The following is a 26,216-nucleotide window of genomic DNA, read 5'->3' as shown; positions in this document are numbered from 1 at the left end:
CTTAGTTTGAGGAGAGAGGTGTTATTAGCCTTGTTCATGTTATGACCATATTGCATTTGCCCGTGTGTTTTTAACCCATTAAGACCTGGAACTGTGTCATTTTTTGATTTGAGCTAAAAAGCATTATTTTACACTTTGGGCTATTCAAAAATCACACCCTGTGTGAAGGAAGCGGTGCCTTTGGGGCGGGGCTTAACTCATTTCAGTTCGTCCCTATTGGTGGTCTGAGTCCACTTACCAAATGTGTACTTGGTAGCATGCTGCAAACTGGAATGATGGCTGTTTAAAGGCCAGCCAATGGGCAGACAGAGGGGGCGGGGCTTAAGTAATTACAGTTCGTCCCTATTGGTGGTTTTAGTCCATGTACAAAATTTGTACTCCGTAGCATGCTGCGAACTTGAGTTATGGCTGGTTAAAGGCCAGCCAATGGGAAGACAGAGGGGGCGGGGCTTCAGCAATTCGTGCTCGTCCCGTATTGGTGGTCTAAGTCCACATACCAAATTTGGACTTGGTGGCATGCTGAAAACTGGAGTTATAGCTGTTTAAAATCCCGTGCTCATCCCGTGCTCATGCGGGCGGACGGACATAACATACGCTGGGGGTCCCTGGACCCCTCTTTGATAACCAGTGGCACGTGTGGCCAATGAGAGTAGAGATGGCATAGGCAATCTCCAAGTCCGTGTGTGTGTGTGTGCGTGTGTTTGTATGTGTTGCTTCTTTGCCGTGCTCATCCCAGGCTCATCCCAGGCTCATACGGACGGACACACACACAGACACGGAGTAAAAGCCAAGTGTAGAGCGGTTGGCACCGCTAAAAATAGCAGATATACAAGCTCATAGCGCGGCACCGAGTGCCGCGCTATGAGCTTGTAGATCTGCCATTTTTGAAAAATTGTGAAAATGTGTGCCAATCTTTGAATATATATATATATATTTAAAGCGAACATTTTTAACTCAAATCTTTGCTTCTGGGGGTCCCTGGAACAAAATATTTTGATGGGGGTCCGCGGCCAAATACATATCATTTTGGGGGTCCTTGACATGAAAAAGATTGAGCACCACTGATACATACAACATATGTTTTTAGCGGTGCCAACCGCTCTACGTTTGACTCTGTCTGCGTGTCCGTCCGTTTGTTTGAGCCCGGGATGAGCACGGCAAAGAAGCAACACACACACACACACACACACACACACACACACACACACACACACACACACACACACACACACACACACACACACACACACACACACACGGACTTGGAGATTGCCTATGCCATCTCTCCTCTCATTGGCCACACGTGCCACTGGTTATCAAAGAGGGGTCCAGGGACCCCCAGCGTATGTTATGTCCGTCCGCCCGTATGAGCACGGGATGAGCACGGGATTTTAAACAGCTATAACTCCAGTTTGCAGCATGCCACCAAGTCCAAATTTGGTATGTGGACTTAGACCACCAATAGGGACGAGCATGAATTGCTGAAGCCCCGCCCCCTCTGTCTTCCCATTGGCTGGCCTTTAACCAGCCATAACTCAAGTTCGCAGCATGCTACGGAGTACAAATTTTGTACATGGACTAAAACCACCAATAGGGACGAACTGTAATTACTTAAGCCCCGCCCCCTCTGTCTGCCCATTGGCTGGGCTTTAAACAGCCATCATTCCAGTTTGCAGCATGCTACCAAGTACAAATTTGGTAAGTGGACTCAGACCACCAATAGGGACGAACTGAAATGAGTTAAGCCCCGCCCCAAAGGCACCGCTTCCTTCACACAGGGTGTGATTTTAAGAATACTGTTGGGATTTAGGAGACATGTAGAATCGGCTTCAGGTCTCAATGGGTAAATCATGATCGAAATAAGCGAATGTAATACTAAGCTTTTCTTTTGTTGTTGCTAGCGGCTGGCGGTGTGAGGTGTGTGACCTGCAGGAGAACCTGTGGATGAACCTGACGGACGGTAAGGTGCTGTGTGGCCGTCGCTATTTTGACGGCACTGGCGGGAACAACCACGCCCTGCTCTACTTCCAACAGACCGGACATCCGCTGGCTGTCAAACTGGGCACCATCACCCCCGATGGAGCAGGTGAGGGTTCAAGGCCAAGCATTTTCCTAGGTCTAAACATTACATTTGGTTTATCGTTATGCCCATTCTTTTTGTTGCTGCCGTGACCACTGGGAGAATTTAAGAACAGACGGGTATAGGGTTGTGAGATATGACAATTAGATTGTGAATGATTAAAATGTCTCCATAATCTGCCTTTACAGAGAGAATGTTATTATTGTACTGCAGTGCCTATTCTATCAGTTGCAGCAGTTCTATACCTTCATTTATACTCTATAGGGCAACGGTGTCACTCAAAAAACTGTACTACAAGCTAGATTTATCACTACACATTGTTAGCTTGTAGATCTGTCCTTTTTGCTCTTACGCGCATTCAAAGTTCCCTGAGTCCCCCTAATTAGTTTGGCAGCATAGCAGCAATGGATGACAACATGGACAAGTTGGTCCTTAAAAGCATTTTGACATTGGTGATATTGACTGGTTTGGATTTTTCAAAACGTGCTCTGTCGTTAGACGAGTATTACATAGAATTATTTGCATGTTGGACGGAAACACAACAAACCTTTTTAACCACCTCAAAAGAATGAACACAGTCAAACAGTGAGTGAGGGGATTCCAGCACATTAGTGCATCAGCTGCAACTACGCACCCAGCTGCTTCACGGCCAAAACAAATGACTCTAACGAAGGCATTAGAGCATTTCTCAACCTTTTTAATTTCAAGGGCCCCAGTTTGATTAGCATTAGGCCACAGGCGCCCTTTTGAAGTGTTTTTTTTCTTTCTTTTTTTTGTCTCTGGGACCCCGATCTACACAGTAAAATCCTGTGTTATTTTAACTCTTGAGAGCGTACAAATGGAACCATTTGGCACCTAACTCTGTCATTTAGCTGTGGACCCCCTGGAACCATTTTATACTTTTTATTTTTAGGTTTTGTTACCTTTTAGGGCTATAGTTTTTCAGTTCAATAACTCGCAAAATAGTCTTAAAGACGAATGAGAAGAAGATGAAAAGAATCATCAATTGTGATAAGATTGTGGATCGTGATCCTGTCTGAAAGAAATGTGTTTTGATTTTTTTGCCATATCGCCCACCCCTGTCCAGATGAGAGATTGGAGGTCAGCAAGTTCAGTCTACTTCAAAACTTTATTCTCTCTGAATGGATAGTTTGGTTTTGCGGAAAGGCATTAAATTGAGACATTAAATGGACTATGGAAAGAAAAGAAAATAACAAAGGAATTGGGGGTACGAGATTACCATTACCACAAAATGTTACGTCTAGGACTGTGGTAGATCTGTTCCAAAGAATGGACTGCAGGGGAAATTGAAAATACGGTATTGTCAAGTGTCCTTTTTATAGGTCTTGTCTTTTGAACGCACATTCTGCATAGTGATCACACGTGTGGACTGTGTGCAGTTAGTGGCCTACCTACAAACTAGGGCACTGGTATGGACATTAAGTCAGTCTGTCCCACATATGAACATCGTTAAGCACATTGACACAACGCGTCACAATGCGTCGGACCAGTGTTTTCTAATGTAAAACACTTCCTGTCTTGCCTACGTAATTGAAATACGAGTCAAATGGGACCCTGGCCAGACTGAGTAGCGAAGTGAGAAAAAGACTAATGTAGCGAATCAATCTGGATTCCAAGCTACCTTGACAACTAAGTATATTAGGGTTTTAAGTGTTTAGATTTGATGAATTATAAACATTATTTGCATGAGTCAAGTATATTATGGATTGCTTTTACCTTTCTGAGACATCTTAAGGCTCCTTTATGTGAACAGAATAATAGTTCTTGATATTACTTGATGAATCTCAAGTAGAAAAAATAAAATTAAAATAAAGGCTTTTGTATGAAGATTTGTTTGATGCTTTTTGTCTCGGTCTTAGTCACTTTGTTTGTCAAATGCAGTGCGATGCCAGTATAGTAATTTGTCTTGGTGATGCTGCTGGCATCAAACACGGAGACACAGTAACATAAAAACATGGAAATGACATACACTGTTCATTTAGAACTGTACATGCAGCATGTGAATGCCTAAAGGTGGGAGTTTAGCAGACTGTATTAGGCTACTGTAGAAATAATTTTAAAAGAGACATGTCCTTATTGATGGAATGTTTTTTCCAGATGTGTACTCCTATGATGAGGATGACATGGTGCTGGATCCAAAGCTGCCGGAGCACTTAGCTCACTTTGGCATCGACATGATGACCATGGAGAAGGTAGGACCAGTACACACATAACGTATCTGTTGGTTTACCTGCAGGAAGCACTCGTCTTTCCCACATGTGTGTACTGTATGTGCACGTGTGTACTGTATGTGCACGTGTTCTCCCTACTAATGTTTTTGTACGCTCCTGACTGCTGATTTGCATCCCTGACCATTACAAATTAGGCATTTAGCAGATGATCTTTTCCACAGTGACATACAAGTGCGAGATCGGAATAAGCAGAGTAAGCAAGAACTATGCAAAAAAAAAACAAGGTAAATAATCCCAGAGTGCAGAGAGAACAGTGTAGTGCCTCAAAGAAACTAAGATGCCAGGTAAACAATGAACCTAGCAGCTGTCTAAATAACATGCTATCTGAATCACAATGGTAACACAAATCTTTGAAATAAAAACATTATAACAAGTGATCAAGATATATCATCATAGTAGACTAGCATCAATCAAAAGAAATGCAAGAAGGGGTACAAGGAGAGTGAAGTTAGGGGGTAGACGTGTAGTCTGAAGAGGTGAGTGTGAAGACTACGGCCAAAAATTGGGAGCGAGTCTGCAGTTATGACTGCAATGGGGAGTTTATTCCACAGTTTGGGAGGGAGAAGAGTCTAGGATGTTTGTACTGTAGCATTGTGTACAGTGTTTTAGGGAAGGAAGGAAGCGAAAAAAACAGGCGTAATGGATTATTTGGAGGGGCTTAAGTGAGCATGCCGGGAGGCCAGTAAGGAGGGATTTACAGTAGTCGAGTTTGATTTGACTCTAGTCCGAAGGGTATGGAGGATGAAAGCAAACCTCTCCAAGAAACCTGGTTGATCTGACCAGTCGGGTAGGAGAAACACTTTAGTGCTGTCCCAATAATGCCACGGTTGGCAAGGATGTCGGTGGTCCACTCACTGTGTCAAATGCTGCTGAAGAATCAGGACTGCAGGTTGGGAGGCAGCATATAGTGGTTCTGTGACTGCAGTGAATGCAATTTCACTGGAGTGGGTGGGCTGGTTTGAATCATGACTGGGTTATTCTGTAAGAGATGAAGAAAAAGCTTTCTATTGCTTAGTTTACAATTACATGTGACATAGGTACATGGGGGGGGGGGGGGGGGGGTCATATTATACAAATCATTAAAATTGAATTGGCCCTGATATAGCAGTTGATATGGAAGAAGTTGGATTCAGCAAATTGGAATGAGACGGCCCAGTACTGCCCATCCTCTTGCACCAACGTTACTGTGTGTGTGTGTGTGTGTGTGTGTGACTGTGTGACCAAATGGCTGAGCGATATTGAATGGTTCTCCACTGGCAGTACTCCAGATTTTTATGGGCTGTTCTGCCTCAAAAAGCCACCTTCGATTACTCGCTGTTACAAGGAGGGCTCTGAAATTCAACCGCAGTGCGATAGGGACTGTAGATCATCTTAAAACTCATGGCTCAACCCCTCCAAAAAAGCTAATTTTTATTGAACGCCCCCTTACCCCTCCTCCACTCTCGACTCCTCGGTCATGGCACTCTTTTATTACCGTCTATTATTTATACATCGCTCTTGGCTGTTATTTTTCACTGTTTCCACCATTAACATGGCAGACCTTTCCTCTTCCCCCTCCTCTGTACTCAGTTGGCCCCTCCACCTATAGAGGTATAATATAACTAGAGGGCGGATTGCCCCGCCCCCAGCTATTCATTTCAATGAAATTGCTCAGTGGCGTTTTGAAGCACCCGGAAGCCTGCCGGAAGTAGAATTATTGAGACGTTTTTGAGACGTTTCGAGCAACCATAGAGTTATGAGCATGCGCACTAGTGTCCCTTTTGCGTCCTGCGTCACAACCTACCTCCATGAACGAGCCCGTATTTATATTTATTAAATACACTCGAGATGCATATTTATATGTAAATGCATATGTATTTATGTATAATATGTTTACATATTTATATTATATTATATATATTTATATATGTAAATATCTCAGTATTTTTTGCTCGTGCATGTATTTCGCCCCGCCTGCAGTTCCAGCTTTGGCCACTGGCAGCTTCAATGTTTCTCAGCAACTCTGGGGGCCTGCCTCCACCTCTGTTTTGTTGTCCAGTCCCCCCCACCTCTGCAATTATTTACCTCACCTCCTGTTTTCACACACTCAGTCCCTTTCTTTCACTCATCTTCCCCCTGATAACGTGACCAGCCAACATCATGCATAATCCTCTGATAGTTTTTTATTATATTGGATTTTCTCTTTACTGCATTTTTATATTGTATTGGTATCCACTATTGTATTTTTATGTGTAGCTTTTATTCCTTGGCGCTGCAGTGTTGCATTTCCTGCCATGCGGATAACTGAAGTTCACTGTATCTCTTCTCAACTTAAAGTCCTGCTCCCTCCCAAAACCGAGTTTTTTGTTTTATGTGTTTTTGAAGCTTAACCGTGAAAAGGTTTCTTGAGTTCTGTGTATCTCCAAACTTTAAAGGTAATACTGTAATTGGTATTCTTTTGTTAAAGCAAAACATTTTTTGTTCAAAAGAGAACCCATATGTCAGCTTAAATATTAGTGTTCCAATATTGTCCACTTCCCATTTATACTGTACCCTGGATCAGTTCTCTCTCCTGATTGGATGAAATTGGTATCCTGACCTGAAACAAGCACTCTATAGCAATGATTACAGTGGGAATCTAGAGCTAATTAATACTTATTTGAACAAAAACGATGACTTATACCACCTTTTTAATATAGTGTTTTACAACTAAATCTGGTCTTTTGCCATAGCACTCACTGAATCCAGGTTTGACGCAGGGCACGCAACTCGGAAGGGCTGTGAAGTACATGCTGAACGCCAATCAGAGCCTCATTAAAGACATGAGGAAGTGTGCACTTGTTATGATTTTGCAGCAGTGTGTTCGGTGTTTATGTTTCGATGTTCCATATACTGTAGCTACTCGTTGGATTACCCGATCTTATTGGAGTTCTAAAAAAGTTTTTTGGGTGAGAAAAATACTTAATATTGAACAGAGTTGATTTCTCTGAGGAGTCAACCACATCGGGGGACATGTGGACAGTGACTTTAAGCCTTTATGTTCTAAGGCTTAACTCTATTTTCAACGTAACTTTTGACTCAACCTTTGTCTTAAGTGTATTTCATGTCTCCACCCCCTTCTCTCATCCCATCTGTAGACGGAGCGAACGATGACCGAGCTGGAGATTGCAGCGAACCAGCGGGTTGGGGAGTGGGAGGTGATCCAGGAGTCGGGCACCACTCTGCGGCCCTTGCATGGCTCTGGCCTCACTGGCATGAAGAACCTGGGCAACAGCTGCTACCTCAACTCCGTCATGCAAGTGCTCTTCACCGTGCCTGACTTCCAGAGCAAGTCAGTAAAACCAACCCTCTCATTCAATTTTCATACTATATGAGCTTTGTGAAGGTCTCCTTTTACTATTTACTCTCTGTCTCGTTCTCTCTCTTGCCTCTTGTGTTTCGGTCTCAATTCCTCAGTTTCTTAAAATGGTGGGTGAATTTTCAGCCACCGTGACCAGAAAACAAAACCTTTCGGGTCTCCTGGCTTGCTCCCTTTAATGAAGTTGTTCGAATTATAGTCTATAGTGAGTGACAGTGTCACTGGCCAGCAAGTCTTTACAAGACTCCCGTATAAAGCCCAAGCAACAGCAAATGCGTCAGAAGAGAAGCTGAGAAAAATGTGCACCGAATTGTGAGGTTTGGAAAATCTAAAAATGTGTTTTGCAAAAGTCTGTCTCATGGTGGCGCTATAACAGGCTGATTTGAAAAACAATTTAGTGGAGATTCTTCCTTGGCCCACTGGGAGTGTGCGTGCAAAGTTTACCGTTGTTCGGCCCAGTGGTGTTTGTAGCATGTTGTGTAAAACGAGCCCCTCCAGCAAACTTTGAAAGCCAGTCGTAGTCAATCAGAATAGAATCCGAAAAATGTGACAAGATACATCTTGACCGCATGACTACTGACTACAGAGATCAGGATAAAATAGTAGCAATAGTTGTGTTTTGCAAAGAAAACGCAAACTGACTTATAATTAATATTGTAAAGTGGAAATGAGCGTGGCCTATTTGGGGAGTTGCGTAATGATCCAATGAATCCAGGGTGAAACCATTTTGATTGTATGAGCTACAGTTCAAGAGTTGTAGGCCAAAACGTGAATCGGCCTATTATAGCACTGCCATGAGGCCGATAAAAAAAACAAAATTAGGGTGGCATTTCTTCCTTGGCCTAGCGGGAATGTGCGAGTAAAGTTTCACGGCTTTAGAAGCCACTCTTAGCCAATCAGCATTGAATATGAAAATTGTGACAGATCCGTCTGGATCACATGACTGGTAATGTGTACAGATTTGCGTGATGTTTGGACAAAATCTGTAGGAGTAATATCCAAAAATTTGTTTCGCAAAAATCGGCCTCCTGGTGGTGGTGTAACAGGCCGGCGAAATTTGGGGCAGAGGTTTTTTCTTTGCCTCCAAGGAGTATGTGTGCTCAGTTCGGTGCCGATTAGTGTAACGGTGCTGGAGATTAGCTGCACACAGACGGACACACGGACGGACGGATAGGGGCGAAAACATAGTCTCGGCCACGCCTTCGGCCTGGCAGGGAACAATTATCTCTCTGTCACTGTATGTGCTGCCTAACTTTAATGATCAAATGTATCACTTTGACTGATATTTTTTAATGTGAAAAAGATACCAAATGCTTTAAAAAAAACATTTTCTTCTTTGACTTAGGTATGTGTCCAACATTGACAAGATCTTCGACGAAGCACCAAGTGACCCTACACAGGACTTCAAAACCCAAGTGTGAGTGTCCTCTTACATTGAAGCCGATTTGAGACTGGTCACATCAAGCAAACAGGATAATAATTTATCTTATATATTTGTCTTAGGTTTTGTAAAGGAATTTCTGCTTACTCCTGAGATGGTTCAGTGGAGAGAGAGAGAGAGAGACTCTTACTGAGGTCATGAGCTTGATTTTAAAGCCTAAAGCCTAATTTGTACTGTGTAAGATGACCCCTGCGAGCCAGGTTTTTTGGCTCATGGATATCATTTGGAACGTCTCGATGGCTGTGAGCCACTTGGCTCATACCTCCTGAAAGTTCTAGCGGCTCACAACATGTTATTAATGTCTCACACAGTGTGGCTTAAGGAGATGAGAAATTCTTCTTCTATACTTCCATGTTCATGGACACAGGATGCTTGTCATTGAGCTCATGTGTTGAGTTTAAATGCCCAGAGCTATGAGTCATGATCCATTGCTTGTCTTAAACAGTATAAACTAGGCTAGGTCAGTGCCCACTAGAGATGGGTGGTAAAATGGAATAGATTATGGCTGAACAATCTGTCCAATTACTTTTAAAAAATTGCTTTCAAGTGATCCATTGATGGGTGTTGATGGGTCACTTTGGTTCGGGGATTAAAGAGTATCAACGATCATTAGTAGTATGGTTGTGCTATATTTGTAACATGAGTGCATGCACATCATTGGATAATACTTTTTCTAAGGTCACTGGGATTAGGAGGGCTAAGCATGAAAACCGCAAGCCTCTAATCTGCTACATCAACAATCATCTTGATGAAACATCTCTGCAATCATTTTATTTCAAGAATCCAGATTGACTGACATAATCAAATGCATTTAATTAAAGACTAAAATTGCTATAATTCTCTTTGACGTTAACTAGATTATTAAAATATGTCTAAAAACTATTATGCACTTTAGTCTAAGCCAATCGAGATTTAGTTTTAGTCAAGTCTAAGACTTGACTAAAACGAAATCTCGATTGGCTGCCAAAATGAACACGGTTGTCTTATATTTTATTTCACTGTGAATGTAATTGACAACCCTCACCCTGTCAGTTGAAACAGTTCGATTTTCTTACCTTTTCAAGTAGTCACAGAATATTTATCTTTCCGCTGATCGATCCGCTGATGGTTGCTATTCACGGAGGGTTTCACTGTGCTTCCGCGGGGGGAAAAAATGTCATTGCGACCTCCCCTTCGCTTGTTATACGCCATTAAAAATAGCATGTCTTGCCAAAAATACATAGTAAAACACAGGAGCCGAGATAGAGAATATTTCCCAAATACTTTAACCAGGAAGTGAATGGAGCAGTAAATCTTCGGATCACATTATCTCCTGGTTCTGTTTAATAAAAAAAAAAAAAAAACTCGGCAACGGTAGGCTGCGTCTTAGCAGAATCCGAAGAGAAATCTCGTCGGTGGTAGGCAAAGAGTTAAATGTTGTATTTTTGAAAGTACAATTATTATAATACCCCTCCCCTAGGAAATGGCACATATATGTGTGTATTCCCTCAGGGATGACTCAGCTGCGTGACCATTTCCTTTTGATCATTTCCATTTGAAAGGATATGATGGATCTAGGCTAATAATATCCTATGCCTGTTTACTACAGAGCCAAGCTCGGCTACGGTCTACTGTCAGGAGAGTATTCCAAACCAGCACCAGACCCTGGAGATGAAGCTGGCACGCCTGAACCCAGGGTGAGCAAGAACTAGAACCATAGAACTCATTGAGATGACATGGCACATTATTATAAGGTAAAGGAAGAAGAAAGTCCGCACACTGTTCTCAAGCTCCAAGAAGCTCACTTTTTATTTTTGCAACGTTTCGACCTTCTAGGTCTTCATCAGGCAAATATTGATTTTTCTTGATTCTTCCTTGATGTCCAGCACCTGGCCTAAATACAGGCGTGGGATGTGCACAGAACCTTCTCTTTGAACATTATTATAAGGTTACATTCTTGGATCAACAACATTATTTGCAGCTAGTTGTGAGGATCAGATTTGGACATTTGATCTAAATCAAGACCATATATGAGTGAGCAGAGGAGGACGATATAATAGAGGGATTAAGGGTGGACCAGGGGATGCAATGTACTTCTGAAAGTTCTGACAGAAGCACTCATCTCATAACAGATGATAGAAATGGACTCTTCTGTAGGGCAGCATCTATCGATTATTTTCTTAGTAATTATTCATCGTTAACTTTTTTTGATTGATAAAATTGTATTTAAGTGAGTTTTTATATTGGTGACTCAATGAGAAATGTTTTATAGATTTTTTTTAAAATGATGAACTAAATTGTTGTGTTAAAGGTAGGGTAAGTGATTTTCTTTGGTTAAAATTAGTGTTAAATAGCTCTATTTTCTGATAGTACTCAGTGCTACAGAGTGTTTGTTCAGTAACAGGAGTCTCTATGTCTCTCCAGCTCTTTATTAAATAGAAAATGCATTTTCAGGTCGGGATACCAATTCTATCCATTCAGGGTAGAGAACTCAGTCAGGATACAAATTAAACAAGTGAAATTGGAAGTGATGACACAAAGAAATGAGCAGACAAAATTGGAACTGGGACACTATAAAAAATGAAGCTGATAAATGGGTACTCTCTCCTGATTGGCTGAAATTTTGGGAAACTCATGTTACTAAACAAACTCTACATAGCAATGATTACTCGGAATGTAGTGCTTTAACCTTTTTAACAAAAAACGTTTATACCAAAATATATCACTTACCTACCTTTTTTAAAATAGCCAAGCTCAATCCCATCATGGTATGTCGTGAGCTTTTAGATCTGCCACATTTTGCAATTTCTTTAGTTTGCAATTCCACATTTTCCCTCTAAATTGATTATTTCTCTAAAATCGATGATTTCTTATAATCGATAAAATCTATTTGTTCAATTAAGTGTTGTACCCATACTCCATACTGTGAAGCCAGGAGAGGGAAGAGCCAGGACCATGAATGTCTCCATGTTTAACTCTGGTGATTTTGGGGAGAACATGGTTCACCGATGTCCTCTTGTGACGGGTCTTGTTCATACTCTGTTTTCCAGGGAGACCAAGTGGGCATTGCACCACGCATGTTTAAAGCACTTGTTGGACGGGGCCACCCGGAGTTCTCCACCAATCGGCAGCAGGATGCCCAGGAGTTCTTATTGCACTTCATAAACATGGTGGAGGTAAATCCGCTGTCTGCCTCAATCATTTGGTGAACAAAACGATTATATTGCACTTGCTTCTGTTGCATGTTAAATAAAGTCAAATATTTCAATAATAGCCTATATGTCAATGTTATTTACTAATATTAATAATTTAAGATAGCATTACAAATTTCAGTTTGTATTTATGCATGACTGGTGCAATGCCAACTTCCCTCCCCTCCTGTGTCCTCACAGAGGAACTGTCGTTCGGGGCAAAACCCGTCTGAAGCCTTCAGGTTCCTGGTGGAGGAGAGGATTGTGTGTCAGCAGTCACAGAAAGCCAAGTACACACAGAGGGTGGACTATATCCTCCAGCTGCCTGTTCCCATGGACCAGGCCACTAACACAGGTGAGGGCAAGCCTCGGTAGAAAGAATGAACTCGTCAAACTCCAGAGAGAAATTGCATCGTGACATCGGTAAACCGCAAGCATACAATGTGACATCAAACCGGTGGCTTGGGTTGGTGACTGGATTTGTATCTGTTGCAGTTGAAATATTTTATAGAACATTCCTTAAGCAAGTACTTAAGTCTAATTTAATGTAGCGCACGGATACCTCAACCTGCCACCCTGAATGGGTCACTTTGAAAAATGTCCACCCTGGCTAATGCTCTAGACTTTTGCAAAGACAACAGTGAGGGTAGCTGGCAGAGTGCTGTACGGACTGGACTCTGGACCGTCAATCCTAATTGTTTCCTCATTACTCTCTGTCCTCCTCTAACAGAGGAGCTGCAGGAGGCAGAGCGTCGACGCGAAGAGGCCGACTCGTCAAATCCTCCACCGACGGTGCGTGCCCAGATTCCATTCACAGCCTGCATGGCTGCTCTCAGTGAACCAGAGGTCCTTACAGACTTCTGGAGTTCAGCCGTACAGGCCAAGACCACCGCTACCAAGTAAGGAGAAAGAGACACACGCATACACACACACACACACACACACACCCCCATACTGGAAATTGTTTTCCATCATTTATAAGAAGCGTATATGAAAAGGTTCTTTCCAAAATGAGATATTCAGCCATCTGGAAAAGAATGCAGCTTACTCGTAAGAAATTACGAGTACAACAGTAAAACTTCCTTTACAGGATAGATTACTGAAGTCCTTGGGGGACAAAAGGATACCAATTTAGCAGGCTGTGATAAAATGATAGATGGCATGAAATTAAAGCATCTTATGCGTTGCTATTAAAGCTGTGGTACTTCTTAAAACCTTTTTCTTTTTACCACCTTTATTTTGATGATAGTCATTTTGGGTTTTGTAATATTGATACATTTCATCTGGGAGTTTTCCCCCCCAAGGTTTTTTGGTATAGCATTGTCCTTTTCTTTCTATTCAGAACAACCCGCTTTGCCTCTTTCCCTGACCACCTCGTCATCCAAATCAAGAAGTTCACCTTTGGCCTTGACTGGGTCCCCAAGAAACTGGGTGAGTACAGGTTTATGGTTCCAAATCTCTTTTAAGACACATCTGCAGACGGAAGATTAGGAGTGAAAATCCTCATTACAGTGAAAATCCTCATTACAATACACAATCAAATTTTAAACGAGTGCCCCGGTAAATAAACATTGCAACATTCCCAATTAAATTCCTGCTGGAAATCTGTGTTGCATGTCCTTCCTCTTCTCTTCCTTCAATTTCCTTTCTCAACTATGCGATGTAAATGAAGCACAAACTGCCCAAAACATGCTGTATATACAGTGTATATATAACAAAACATTTTAACATAGATTGGTCATATTGGAGAATTAGAAGAACCTAGAATTAGAAGAGCCTAATGAAGCCACAGGTGAGGGCTTAGCAGCACTCGACAAAACACGAAGAATGACAGACGTTACTTGGGTTCCCTTGCAGACGTGAGCATCGACGTTCCCGATACACTGGATCTGAGCGCGCTCCGTGGGATGGGCCAGCAGCCAGGGGAGGAGCTTCTGCCGGAGGTGGCCCCACCCCCACTCATGACCCCTGACGTGGAGGTCAAAGGTATCCTGGGTTTCCACGGCAACGAGGAGGACGACTCACTCTACTCCCCACTGCTGTGTCAGTCTGTCTGTCGTTTCTGCCCTTTATCTCCTTCCTCACTGGCAATGTCCGTGTTCTCCATCTTTCCTCCTTCTTTTTCCTTCTTCCCATTCACCTTTTTTGTTATGTGTTCCATGTTCTAGTGTGTGGAGATTTATTATTTATTTATTTTAATTATCATTTTCAAATGATGGGTTTGCCAGTGCGTTTTTTGCATTTTACATCTACTGAGGACCATTAAGTTTATTTACTTAAGTTACTTTTGGGATCAGAAACATAACCACAAGAATTAAATCAGAAGAAATAACAAAAAAAATAACCAACATTGTCTTGAAACATCTCATCGCAGTACAATGAAGCCTCTATTGAGGATATCCAAGTAATTCAAGTTTCTCTCAAACGCCCCCCACCCCCCCAGCCCCAGTCCTGGACGACTCCACCGTGTCCCAGTTGTGTGAGATGGGATTCCCTCTGGAAGCCTGCAGGAAGGCAGTCTACTACACGGGCAACACTGGAATCGATGCTGCCATGAACTGGGTCATGGGCCATATGGATGACCCAGGTTGGTAAAGAACTGGCAATTTACCGATTTCACTGTTAATTGGGGTAATAATAATGATAATTATAATAATAGTTTAGCATTTGATCAATTGTATGCTTTTTGTTTTAGTAAAACCTACCATTTAAATGTTTAGAACATTCATATTGTAAGTGTAAGTATCCACTGCACTGATTATTATTAGTATTACAAAGGTTACTTTCCCTACTTATTGCTTTTATATTGCGGTTTTACTTTTTGAGAGCACTAACTAGTAACTGCAACTATTTACAAATGTTTAGTAACCTGCCCAACACTGTTATGTAATACCCCTTCAATTAAAAGGGGTATTTCAAGTACCACAAGAATACCATAGTGAGAGCAGAGAGGGACAATGATGGACAGATGGAGATTAGTCTAGGTTTTACTGATGTCCGAAGAAAAGGGATCGAAATCAGAATCAAATGCACGTCTAAAATGGTCTCTCCTTTTTGTCGATTGGCTACAGATTTCTCTGCCCCCCTGGTGTTGCCTGGCTGTAGCTCTGCTCCGGGGACCACGCCCACAGAGAGCCTGTCTGAGGAGCACCTAGCAACCATCGTCTCCATGGGCTTCAGCAGAGACCAGGCCACCAAAGCACTTAAAGCCACGGTGAGCAAAGGTCCAGGGTTATCTAGCGTAGACAGAGACGTTTACTCAAAGATAGTTGTTAAAAGCTGGTGATTGTTGCAAAAAGGGATTTTTCATTCTCATGTGGTTTTGGATGGATGGCACCTCTGTGGGATATTTCACTTGTATTTAACTCTGGTCCTGCTTGGTAGATCCTGCTCACAATGTCCATTCCATCATTTTGACAGTTGTTTTTGTAGCTAGTACAACCAAAATAAACCAATATCTTAGATTGTTTTACACGGCGTGGCTCTGCAGGAGGTAAGAGGGTTTGTGTGTGTCTGTGTGATTGTCTGGAGCTAAACTGCTTGACTGATCAGCATGACATTTCTTGTGCACAGACTGCACACTGCCAGTAGGCCAGCTTTGTACCATGCATTTCTTTTTTACATGTTGTATGAATTTTATTTATTTTATTTATTTGAAATGTTTAAATAACATTTTTAGCACTTGACACTTTAGCACATCTGGTAAATGCCTAAATTGTACTGTAATTGTAATAATGGAAGTAAATAACATGGAAAGTTTATTTGTATAGCCAAAACAAATGTTTTACAGTCATACATCACAGACGCCTGATCCACGTGATTAGATTTTACACACAGTGTGTTCACAAAACGTGTGAACAATTCCTTTTTGGTTATATTGATGAGCCATGGAAATGTTATCCTCTGGTTGTGAGCGGCTGGCTGTATGTTCTATGTGCCTCAGAGCAACGTACTGGAGCGGGCGGTAGACTGGATCTTCTCCCACTTGGACGACCTGGAGTCCATGGATGTGTCTGAAGGAGGCCGCTCTGCTGGAGAAAGCGAGGGCAGCAGGGAGCCCCCTCCTGGGCCCCGCGTCAGAGATGGACCTGGCAGTGAGTTGACTGAATTTCACAGAAAAAATGAGAGGAAGGAGCAGGCAGATATTGGGCATAGCAGTGGCGGCCATTTCCTGGTTCCACAGATAGAAAGCCCATTTGTTTTTCCCATAAGCCAAATTCCAATACCGAAAATCTCGGCCACTCGCTCACTCCCACTCGGTCACTCCGACTTCGAACCGGAAGTAGTCGCGGTCCAATTGTTCATGTGCTTCTTGGAGGAGGCGAGTGGAGTCGAGTGGAGGAGGTGAGGAGGCTCTCCACTTCCGCATTGAGCGAGTGTACATCAAGTGTATGCTCGACCACTCTCAACAGCTCCTCCGCGGCAGACTTCCGCATCACGTGTACACTTTTTTTTTGTTTTTTTCCCCTTCTCCCGTGACGTATACATGGTCCTCCTCCTCCACATGTGCCCCTCGGCTGCGACGTTTCCTTTTTGACACACATCTACACTTCATGGAGTACATTTTTGTACTGGGGTTCTGGGGACTGTACGAGCAAAAAGAGGGACAGGTCAGGATTACATTCATAAATGTAAGTTTGCTCATCCTGGCGCTTCATTCACTATTTCAGGAATAAATGGCCTTGCACAACAATGTTAACTATAAAGATAACTATGTGGCCATCCACATTGAGGAATTGTCTATTCTTATATTCTGTATAATTCTATACCTGCATATTATTCTATGCATGTATATTTTCATCCACGGCTCTGGTCCAGCTGTGTGAGATGTCATAAGTGATCGCGGAATTTGCCGTCGCTTTGAAATGACGCTGCTGAGTGCAGTCCGATCCTTTGAGGGCAACCGCTCGACCACTCGTCTTCGCAAATAATCCTCGGCTCCTCGCAGGTGCGGGGCTTAGGCGCGAGTGGAGGAAGCGACGAGAGTGAGCGAGTGACCGAGCTTTGGGGAATGTAATTTGGCTATAGAGATTTCCCATCCAGGCTCCTCGTGAATCGTAACCACAGAACATTTGATTGTTTCAAAAAATGTATCTTTTTAAAAAAGAAATACACAGAACCAAATATTTTATGGTCATGATTCACCAGGAGGCTGGTTCCAGGCTTAAAGTAATGAATATAAATATTTTCAGTAATCTCCATGGGGAAAAATGAATGGGCTTAATATCTCTAGAACCACAAAATGGCCACTACTGCTATGCTCTATTATTGGCTTGTGGTTGCTTAGCATGATGTTCAGATCGCTTTGCATTATCCCATGTCTATTAAATGGATACTTACAAACAAATTCAACAATTTGACAGGAAATGGTGATTTAAACACGTTTGTTATTACAAGCTTGGAGGCTTATGCACCACTGCAGAAGAGCAAAATCAAGAATTAAACAAGTCTGTATGATAATATAAGATAAATGACATCGCTCCATTTATATTGTTGTTTGATGACAAATCAACTTTTTGCTTCTTGTCCAGAGTATGAGCTGTTTGCCTTCATCAGTCACATGGGGACAAGCACAATGTGTGGACACTATGTCTGCCACATCAAGAAGGACCAACAGTAAGTACTGTACTCTTTGAAAATGTAATCTGATAACCTAATTCAGTTTGGCGATACTGTAAATATAATTTAGTTGTTGTAGAACTCTGTTGAAGGGCAATGTTCCACCTCTGATCCTGCTTAATTTGACAAAGGTCACATTTTCCTCCAATATTCTCACTGTAAATAATATACACATACACAACAGTACATTTCAAAAAGTTAGTATCAGTCCTTTTTCAACAGTCGTTCAACTTCATAATGTTCAAAGTAGTTTGGTGATGCATGCTCAACAGGGGGCACCATACTCTTAAGTGTTTACATTACATTTGTTGTGAACATCACAGCCAAGTGCAAAGCCAGGGTTGATTTATTTAACATAATTTATTGTCTTCTATCAATTGCTCACACTCTGAAGTCTTGGAATTAATTGAGAATATTTGTTTCTGTATTCTTCATTCACCTTGAAGGAATGTGACGCAAACAAAGAAAATGTTTGATGGATTGGAAAAAACAGGTCCAGGATTAACAACAGCAAAACTATATCAAACATCTGCTTATATACTCAAACACAGCTCTCTCAGTATAATGCAAGTGTCTTGTATCTTGACCATCTCCTCATTACTTCCAAAACACATGCATTTTCGCTGAAATTAGTATTTAAAAGACTTACGGGATAAACAGTCTCATGCACTAACGAGGAACGCATCTGGGTGTGCCCATGGGGGTTCAACACAACCAAGTTCACGCGCTCGTGCTCACGTGTGCTTTGTTTGTGCGTGAGACTTTTTATCCTGGAAGTGTTAGAAATAGTAAAGTTTCAGCAAAAAGGCTGTGTTTTGGAAGTAATGAGGACACCGACTGGATACAAGACACTTTGATTATACTCTGAGAGCTGTGTTGGAGTTTATACACAGATCTTTGATATAGTTTTGCTGCTGTTAATGCTTGACCCCTATTTTCAGGTTTTCTCATTTTTGGTTTTGTCATTCACCGTGAAGGATTGCGACACAAAAGCAATTGATGGGGAAAAAAAGTATTTTTCAGGGGGATGTATATATTTAAGGGAAATGCAAAGAAAGTTTGGTTATCTAATAACCAAACTGATTTGATTAGATATCTTCTAATAGATTCACTGTGTGTACAAGCATTAAATGTTTTCATTCAAGGCATGGTTTCTGCTATGCAATGTTTTTGGCCAGCCACCGTTACGGCAAGATGTCATTTTTCCAGCCAAAGCATACATTTTGTATTATAATGTATAATATCCACAAACCGTTCAGTTCCCTGTTTTATTATCGTTAATTGTGTCCGGGTTGGTTCAAATTTACCTCAGTTCCCGGGTCAGTTCCCGGGTCTATTATCATGTGTAATACCTGAGTTAACCGAGAAGAGCACTCAGCACTGATCAGGAGGAGAGAAACGCATAAAGTACCTCGCCTGATGATTCAGGCTGATCTAGGATCTGATGTGCAACTGATGAGCAAGCAGGCTCTCGGGAATTAAACCACACTGATGATTCGCCAGTCCAATGTAAGCTTATAAGTATGATTTTTAGTGGTTGTAAACTATACATATTGTAATGTTGTTACTTAACCTAAATAATAATGATAAAATACTAAAATTGTATTTTCCAAATCGACCATGGTGGCTGGCGTTAAGATTTGAATCGGCCAATGGGCAGCATATACCGGCTAACGGAAACCCAGACCCAAGGACTGAAGTCCAAATCTAAAGTGATTCACACATGTGTACATATAATGCGTATATATTTCTATGTGTATATGTTGTGTTTTCAATGATTTTATTGTACATTTTGTGTCTGTGCCACCACAGGCATTCTATATGAAAAGAATGTCTTACATTAAAAATATGCCAATATTCTACAATTATTAACCTTGGAACATACTGTATGTTCGGTGTCCCTAAAAAATAATTATAATCTTTATTTGTATAGCACCTTTCAAATGAATTGAAATGAAATGAGGTAAATACATAATGTTGTTAACCAGTGATACCAAAACGATTCATTTAAAAAATAAATAAGTATACCAGCAACAAATAGAAGAACAGTAATTATACAGTAATTATAAACACAAGTGCACCAAGCACTAAGGCTGCTGCCATAAGGAATGAAAAAGGCCTGATGTTTCTCTCCCTCTCGTTTGTCCTCTGTCCAGGTGGGTTATCTTCAATGATCAGAAAGTGTGTGCCTCAGAGAAGCCCCCCAAAGACCTGGGATACCTCTACTTCTACCGGAGAGTGGCCGAATAAGGCCATGGCCCGTTGTCAAGGTTTTGAGTTACAGGGGAGAGTGTGGACGCTAACACACATGCACAACACAATAAACAACACGCCACCACAACGCATAATCGCACACCTCCAACCAAGCTACTAAGAATGCCCCCCTGGCACGCTTTGGAACATGGCAAAATTAGGAATGTAAATACAGATATGGTCAGACAGCTGAGTGTACCCACTTCAATCCGTTCAGTGGAGGTGTACAGTTGTAGGTTTTCACTTCAGTACACGGAACGTTTTGTGGGAGTTTTGAATCACGCCCTGTTCTCTCCTTTTAGTAGCGTAAATGTTTGTCCCACACCGTTAACTCTCCAATCCACATTGTCATTTACTGGCAGTGGTGTATGCTGGCCCTCTGCATACAAACATGTTGAATTCCATCATGCTTCCTCTGTGCTCATTGGCACCAGCTTTGTCATCAGTTCAAACAAGCCCCGCCTTCCAACTCCTCCCTTCTCTTCCGTAGCCACCCTGTTCGGTGAGGAAGTGAATAGCAGTTCAGCATCCAAGATGAGACACAAATTGTTCAAATGGAAAACAAACTAAAAAAAAAGTGTGTTCAAATGAAATAAAAAAGAAAAGGAAAAAATACCAAAAACCAAACTGGTTGTTGTTTAAAGTACGGTTGTGGGTGATATCTGGGTGATTTTTGTTTTTACTTTGCAAAAAAAAATTAAAAAATCCTTTGTTACTTCTGCTCTGACAAATAAAGACTTGTCTTTCTGCCATCCTGTGTGTTACGTGATTGCATTGTAGCAAACATTATTAGCAGGGCGTTTAGACCCTTTTTTAGGGGTCAGCACCTCTAAAATAAGTTCCCCACTTAATTTGACAGTGGAGTTTGGGGTCTTGCTAATTAGGAAATGTTACTTTTGTCTTCATTCTGAGCACTTATATATATGGCTTTCTGTCTGGGTTTTATAACTTATCTGTCCGTAAATATGTTTTCCATCAGTAGTTTCGTTTTGTTACTCATACTAAACGAACCCTTTCATTTCCTCTTGTGTATGCAATGGATCAGTTCAGTTATCCATAAACATTAACCGTCATTGCAGTTTTATTTTGAGAGACTTTCATTTGGGGCTCAGGAGGTATTGTATCTATTCATGTATGTTGTAATAATTACCCATGGTTATTAGCATACCAAGAGCGCATTCATAACGTGATTTCAGGTGACGTATGAAAAACCTCTCAAAAGGCGATCGCAAAGACATGACAAAGACATTTCCCAGTTAAAAGAAAACAAATTAAGATGACAAGCAAAGATATGCTATGTGACATGATGTAGGCCCATAACAAAGGAGAGATCTACATCAGGCTATCTCTGATGTAGAACAGTTACTAAATCTAATATATTTCCAGTTGTACTTTGTAACACATTATGAACCTGAGAGCCCTTATTATGGCATTACACTTTCAAAACAGCATAGCCTGGTGAATGAAATTAAAATGGACTTGCATACTAAACTTTATCCTACACTTTGTTTGTTGTTGTTGCAATTAGTGGTTTAGAGTGGATGTTAACTGAACAGTTAAAGTCTTTTCTGGGTGTAAAAGCTAGAGAGTGACTGGAATCCTCGACCTACTTTGTGATGAAATGCACCACGCATGATTTTCATCATCAAACCCGCAGTTTGGCTTTTTTGCATTTGCCTACAGCTTCCCAAAAGGCAGATCGTTTCTTTGCTTGTCTTCCGCACTGTTGGCTTGCCTGCACCCTAGTTTGCATGAGCACTGCAACACTCAAAGAATCTGAAGAGATTTTTTTAAATAATTTGTCTGCAACTTCAGGTAAGTTTTTAATAGATTGAAAGGGACATGTGTTAAGCTTATTTTAAGTTCAACATTTTTGCTTACGATCATGACATTTCTTTCCTCTTGACTTTTCATTTGGAAATATAACCTATTTTGAAAATTATAGTGATGTTTCCTTTAATGTTTTTATTACAAAGAATCCAGCCGATTAACAGTACGATGATGAGATGACATAATCATTCATATAAGCCTATTTTAAAACATAATTACTTTTTTAAATTCTTACAGTGCATTTCATTTGAGTAGCCTTTCATAAAAAGTAAATTAACCTAATGTGAAAATTAGGAACATCTACCTAGTACATGTGGTAGACGTTGTTGAGCCTCCGTCTTTAGCATATTTATTATTGATTTGTTGGGTTGATCATTTACTTTTCAATTTAAGTTGCATTCTGCTGTCAAACATCCATTTTGATCAAGCTCAGTTACTGTGATTCATTAATTAGTAAAAAGCTCTTGTTTGTAAATTGTGATTTGTAGGCTACATTTACCCTAATGAAATACGTAAATGAAATGAATGTTATACCCCCTTCAAATTCGGGCCTTTTCATCTTTAAAACAGGCTTATCAAAAAAAATATTAGTCTGTGATTTTTCAACATGGTTTTCTTGCCGCATTGTTTTTACCAAGTACAAGAGTACAAGAAATTGCAAAATTATTACTTTTAATACAATTCATGCTTTCGATTTCTCACATCAATGTGAAATAAACGGAATAGCCCAATGAAGCTCTACAGCGTTGCAATTTAGAAACTGAACATTTGTCTTTTAAACTGTCAAATCAGACCAAATGCTTTATGATTTTCCTATTTCAACATAATGTTCTATTTTCTGGCCTTAACATGGTCATTTAATATTAACTTGAAATTCTTTATATAAGAGAAAGAGAGGGAGATTCCGAGAAAGAGAGAGAGAGGAAGTTGCTATGTGGTTAAGGTTAAGGATCACATGTTCATGGTAAAACGCAAGATTTATATCGGTCATATCATATATCCTGGATAAGATACCAAATAAAATTATACTCTGTTCTGCCCACCACACTAGCTTGCTGTTATAGGTGAAAAGGCGATTTATCATTGGATCCAGAAGCCAGTAATGAAGATGATGTGGTTGATTTTGGGTGAGTGAGTAAATATACTTCTGATTTTGTAGTGTGAAATGTACACGAAAAAACATTAGCTTTTGGAATGTGAGGTTTGTACACTATTTCTCTGCTGTCGGGAAGAAACCAGCTATGTCCAAAATATTGTCTCATCAAAGTTGGTACGGTGACTTTATACATTGTCAGATACCTGAATGTGTCCTTATATTATCATCACTTTACCCAAATACAGCTTAAGTGGAGTTAGGAGGTTTTTGACCATTACTGTGGAGATAGTCTTTTTTCGATCTGACTTCGTCATTCTAATCAATGATGGAAAAAAACAACTATCTTAGGTGGTTTGAACGACAGTTTGAGGATCCAATGGAGTTAGGAGGTTTAGTCAGAATTTCATTGATTCAATATTTGTAAAACCCACACGTAGACGTAAAGGGTGTTCAATAGCACTGATTTATTTAAAAAAAAAAAAAGTTGAAAAATTGAGAGGTTTCTGCCCGAGTGCGACAATATCCATTGCAAAGTTTAATCACAGCAAAATCCTCTTTGTCAATTTAAAAGCTTTAAAGGAGCCCATAAGGGTTACTTTTGTTGTATATCATGAGCTTATTATTAGATTAGATATTGTCCCTGAGGGATATTTGTTAAAAGTAGCATACACTACGACATACAGTAAAGACATCGCATAGAATCTCCAAAATACATCCATACTTCCTAACACACATCATGTTAGCAGGTAATGCTGCAATAGCCGAGTGGATAAAACTCTGCTGCTAAAGCGATGTTTTCCCATCTCAAAGTTCTACGACATCTCCATTCAGATGGCATTATTGTGAAGTACTGAAATCTAGCTGTTGAATGTATCTTTACCCAGGGGAACTCTCATAGTCTTGGTACAGTGAACTGGAAGAAACATTTGCAATTCAGCAATGTCTTCATGATACATGGTCTGTGTTTAATGTTTGAGTGTTGATGTTTTCTATAACCTAGGAGGGCTTTCATATTATGTAAGAGTAGTGTGTCCCAGAGGACTGGAAGTTGAGAACCCTCTGTTCTAAACAAACAACTCATTTCTATCTCCATGGTACTCTCTCCCCAGCGCTCTGTGCACTCTCTGCTGCAGGTGAGCGGTTCCATGGGACAGTGGGGAAAGCCGCCACACTCGTCTGTGGAACCAGAACCTCAGGCAAGAATTTGGAATGGAAACATAACGGTGGAATGGTTCACAGCAAAGATCCGAGAGGCTTCGATCGCCAAGGTATATGACAAAAGACACTGGTCATTGTCGTAGATTTAGGTTAAAAATAGCCCATTATAAAGAGCAGAGGAAATTTTGAAGGTAATTAATGTTGATTACCCTAACATGCTTTGTATATATCAGGCCATTTACCAGTAAGCCGCCGCGCTACTTTGATAAGGGACCTTTTGAAGATCATTAACCTGGAGGAAAGTGATGCTGGACCCTACATTTGTGACGTGAACAATGTACCACATCCACACATACTCGTCATAATGTCAGGTACTGTAATAACATATTCCCTGCACACCTGGATCAAACAACATTAATACATTAGTTTTCCAGGGTCCTTCTAATGGACCTGTGTATTAACCTATAGGGAAGAGTATTTGAAGTGTATTTGACAATTATAGCCTACTTGATAGTTTTGCCACAGTGAAGCCACAGGCGAATTTCAATGTGTGAGGAAGAGTTCTAATTTAATTATATTCGACCCTGTAGAAGACAGTTTCACTATTCCTTTGCTGCAAGGACACGTGTGAAACCCATGTCAATATCCTGTCAGCTGTTGGCGAATTTAAAACAGTAATTATACTACAGAACTAATAATAATAATACATTTAAACAAACATAGACATTTTTGTAGGCTAGTTAACTAACAGCAATGGTAACATCCCCATGCAGGAGTCATTACACCTGTGTATGCCACGTGCACACATTATGTTTGAAACTGCCTCCTTTGCTGTGAAGTGTACAGAGACTCCTTAACTGTACTGTAAATAAATAAACAATATGAACTATGTGTGTTCCAGTCTCGGCCAGTCCTCCCGGTGTCCTTCAGCTGGACAGCAAGGCTGAACTCCAGTGCCGGGTGCAAGGACTGCAACCCATGCCCACACTGGAGTGGGAGAAGCCTGATGGAGGATCAGGAGGGTCTGGGAATGTACAACTCAACTCTGTGGCCAGCACCGATGAAGGGTCCTGGGTGTGTAAGTTCTCTCTAGATGGGGAGACATACAAGGAGACCCTGGAAGTCAAAGTGCAAGGTATAGCATTATTAGCAAGCTCTCACAAGTTGAATAGAGCTATCCTGATTGGGGAGGGGGACAACACCATTTACCATTGATTATCTGAATAATAGATTTTAAATCTCTTTAAAGATTTTTCATGTAATGTTTTTCGGATTTCAGATTTTGGAACAATACTTAGCTGCCTAATGGCTAGTGGGAATAGTGCATAACTGTGTGTGTGTGTGTGTGTGTGTGTGTGTGTGTGTGTGTGTGTGTGTGTGTGTGTGTGTGTGTGTGTGTGTGTGTGTGTGTGTGTGTGTGTGTGTGTGTGTGTGTGTGTGTGTGTGTGTGTGTGTCTTTCAGGACCTGTTACTGAACCTGTTGAAGTCATTACTAAACGTGTTGCTGCCCCTCCAACCTCTACCACCCTATCCAAGACTAACTGTTCTGACTGTACAAATACAGGTATGTAAACTTACATTTCAGATGTCATTCAAGTCAATGAGAACCAGTCTGTGTTTTGTATAGATCTGAACGTTTTGATCATGACTAGACCTACAGTAACTCAAGACCACGAATAGATCAAACTCAAGCCCATAAATAGATCTTTTGTAAAGCCACGAGTAGAGATAACTTCAGACCATGAGTAGATCTAAACTAGATCCAGAGAGGGGTCTTTATCTTTGGGTGCTTATTATTCTTTGACATGTTCATTTCGTTATTTTCGTCTTTATCGGAACCATTACTGATTAATCTACACCAGGAATTATGATATTTTACCCCCTGCACTTTGATTTGGTAAATATAAAGTTGTACATGTGCTGGTGGAAGCACTGTTAATTATTTCAATGTGTATTTCTTGTATCTTTCTTCAAGATCTA

General features: G+C 40.9%; 2 protein-coding genes across 4 annotated transcripts in view; both read left to right on the top strand.

Annotated features, from left to right (window-relative positions):
* usp5 (ubiquitin specific peptidase 5 (isopeptidase T)) overlaps positions 1-20,904 on the top strand; it is a 28,558-nt gene extending 7,654 nt beyond the window's left edge. The window contains exons 6-20 of one of the 3 annotated variants that reach the window (XM_084052054.1): positions 1,902-2,086; positions 4,199-4,293; positions 7,449-7,642; positions 9,015-9,086; positions 10,699-10,786; positions 12,140-12,265; positions 12,482-12,635; positions 13,011-13,179; positions 13,623-13,711; positions 14,138-14,266; positions 14,724-14,867; positions 15,352-15,494; positions 16,224-16,374; positions 17,812-17,896; positions 20,056-20,904. In XM_084052054.1, the coding sequence (XP_083908180.1) occupies positions 1,902-2,086; positions 4,199-4,293; positions 7,449-7,642; positions 9,015-9,086; positions 10,699-10,786; positions 12,140-12,265; positions 12,482-12,635; positions 13,011-13,179; positions 13,623-13,711; positions 14,138-14,266; positions 14,724-14,867; positions 15,352-15,494; positions 16,224-16,374; positions 17,812-17,896; positions 20,056-20,149 (1,918 nt within the window). In that variant the 3' untranslated portion in view covers positions 20,150-20,904. Of the gene's footprint in view, positions 1-1,901; positions 2,087-4,198; positions 4,294-7,448; positions 7,643-9,014; positions 9,087-10,698; positions 10,787-12,139; positions 12,266-12,481; positions 12,636-13,010; positions 13,180-13,622; positions 13,712-14,137; positions 14,324-14,723; positions 14,868-15,351; positions 15,495-16,223; positions 16,479-17,308; positions 17,357-17,811; positions 17,897-20,055 lie in introns of those variants that run through there. The other 2 variants (XM_084052052.1, XM_084052053.1) reach the window with 2 other exon arrangements.
* A 927-nt stretch (positions 20,905-21,831) lies between these two features.
* LOC311042573 (uncharacterized protein) overlaps positions 21,832-26,216 on the top strand; it is a 6,037-nt gene continuing 1,652 nt past the window's right edge. The window contains exons 1-6 of the mRNA XM_084053378.1: positions 21,832-21,967; positions 23,034-23,109; positions 24,188-24,346; positions 24,470-24,607; positions 25,138-25,371; positions 25,699-25,800. Of these exons, the coding sequence (XP_083909504.1) occupies positions 23,085-23,109; positions 24,188-24,346; positions 24,470-24,607; positions 25,138-25,371; positions 25,699-25,800 (658 nt within the window). The 5' untranslated portion in view covers positions 21,832-21,967; positions 23,034-23,084. The remainder of the gene's footprint in view (positions 21,968-23,033; positions 23,110-24,187; positions 24,347-24,469; positions 24,608-25,137; positions 25,372-25,698; positions 25,801-26,216) is intronic.

This window comes from Gymnoscopelus microlampas, assembly GCF_963454915.1.
Source record: "Gymnoscopelus microlampas genome assembly, chromosome: 3".
In the NCBI taxonomy this organism is placed as follows: domain Eukaryota; kingdom Metazoa; phylum Chordata; class Actinopteri; order Myctophiformes; family Myctophidae; genus Gymnoscopelus; species Gymnoscopelus microlampas.
Note: the sequence above shows the minus strand (reverse complement) of the source record. Positions and strands in the feature narration are given on the sequence as shown.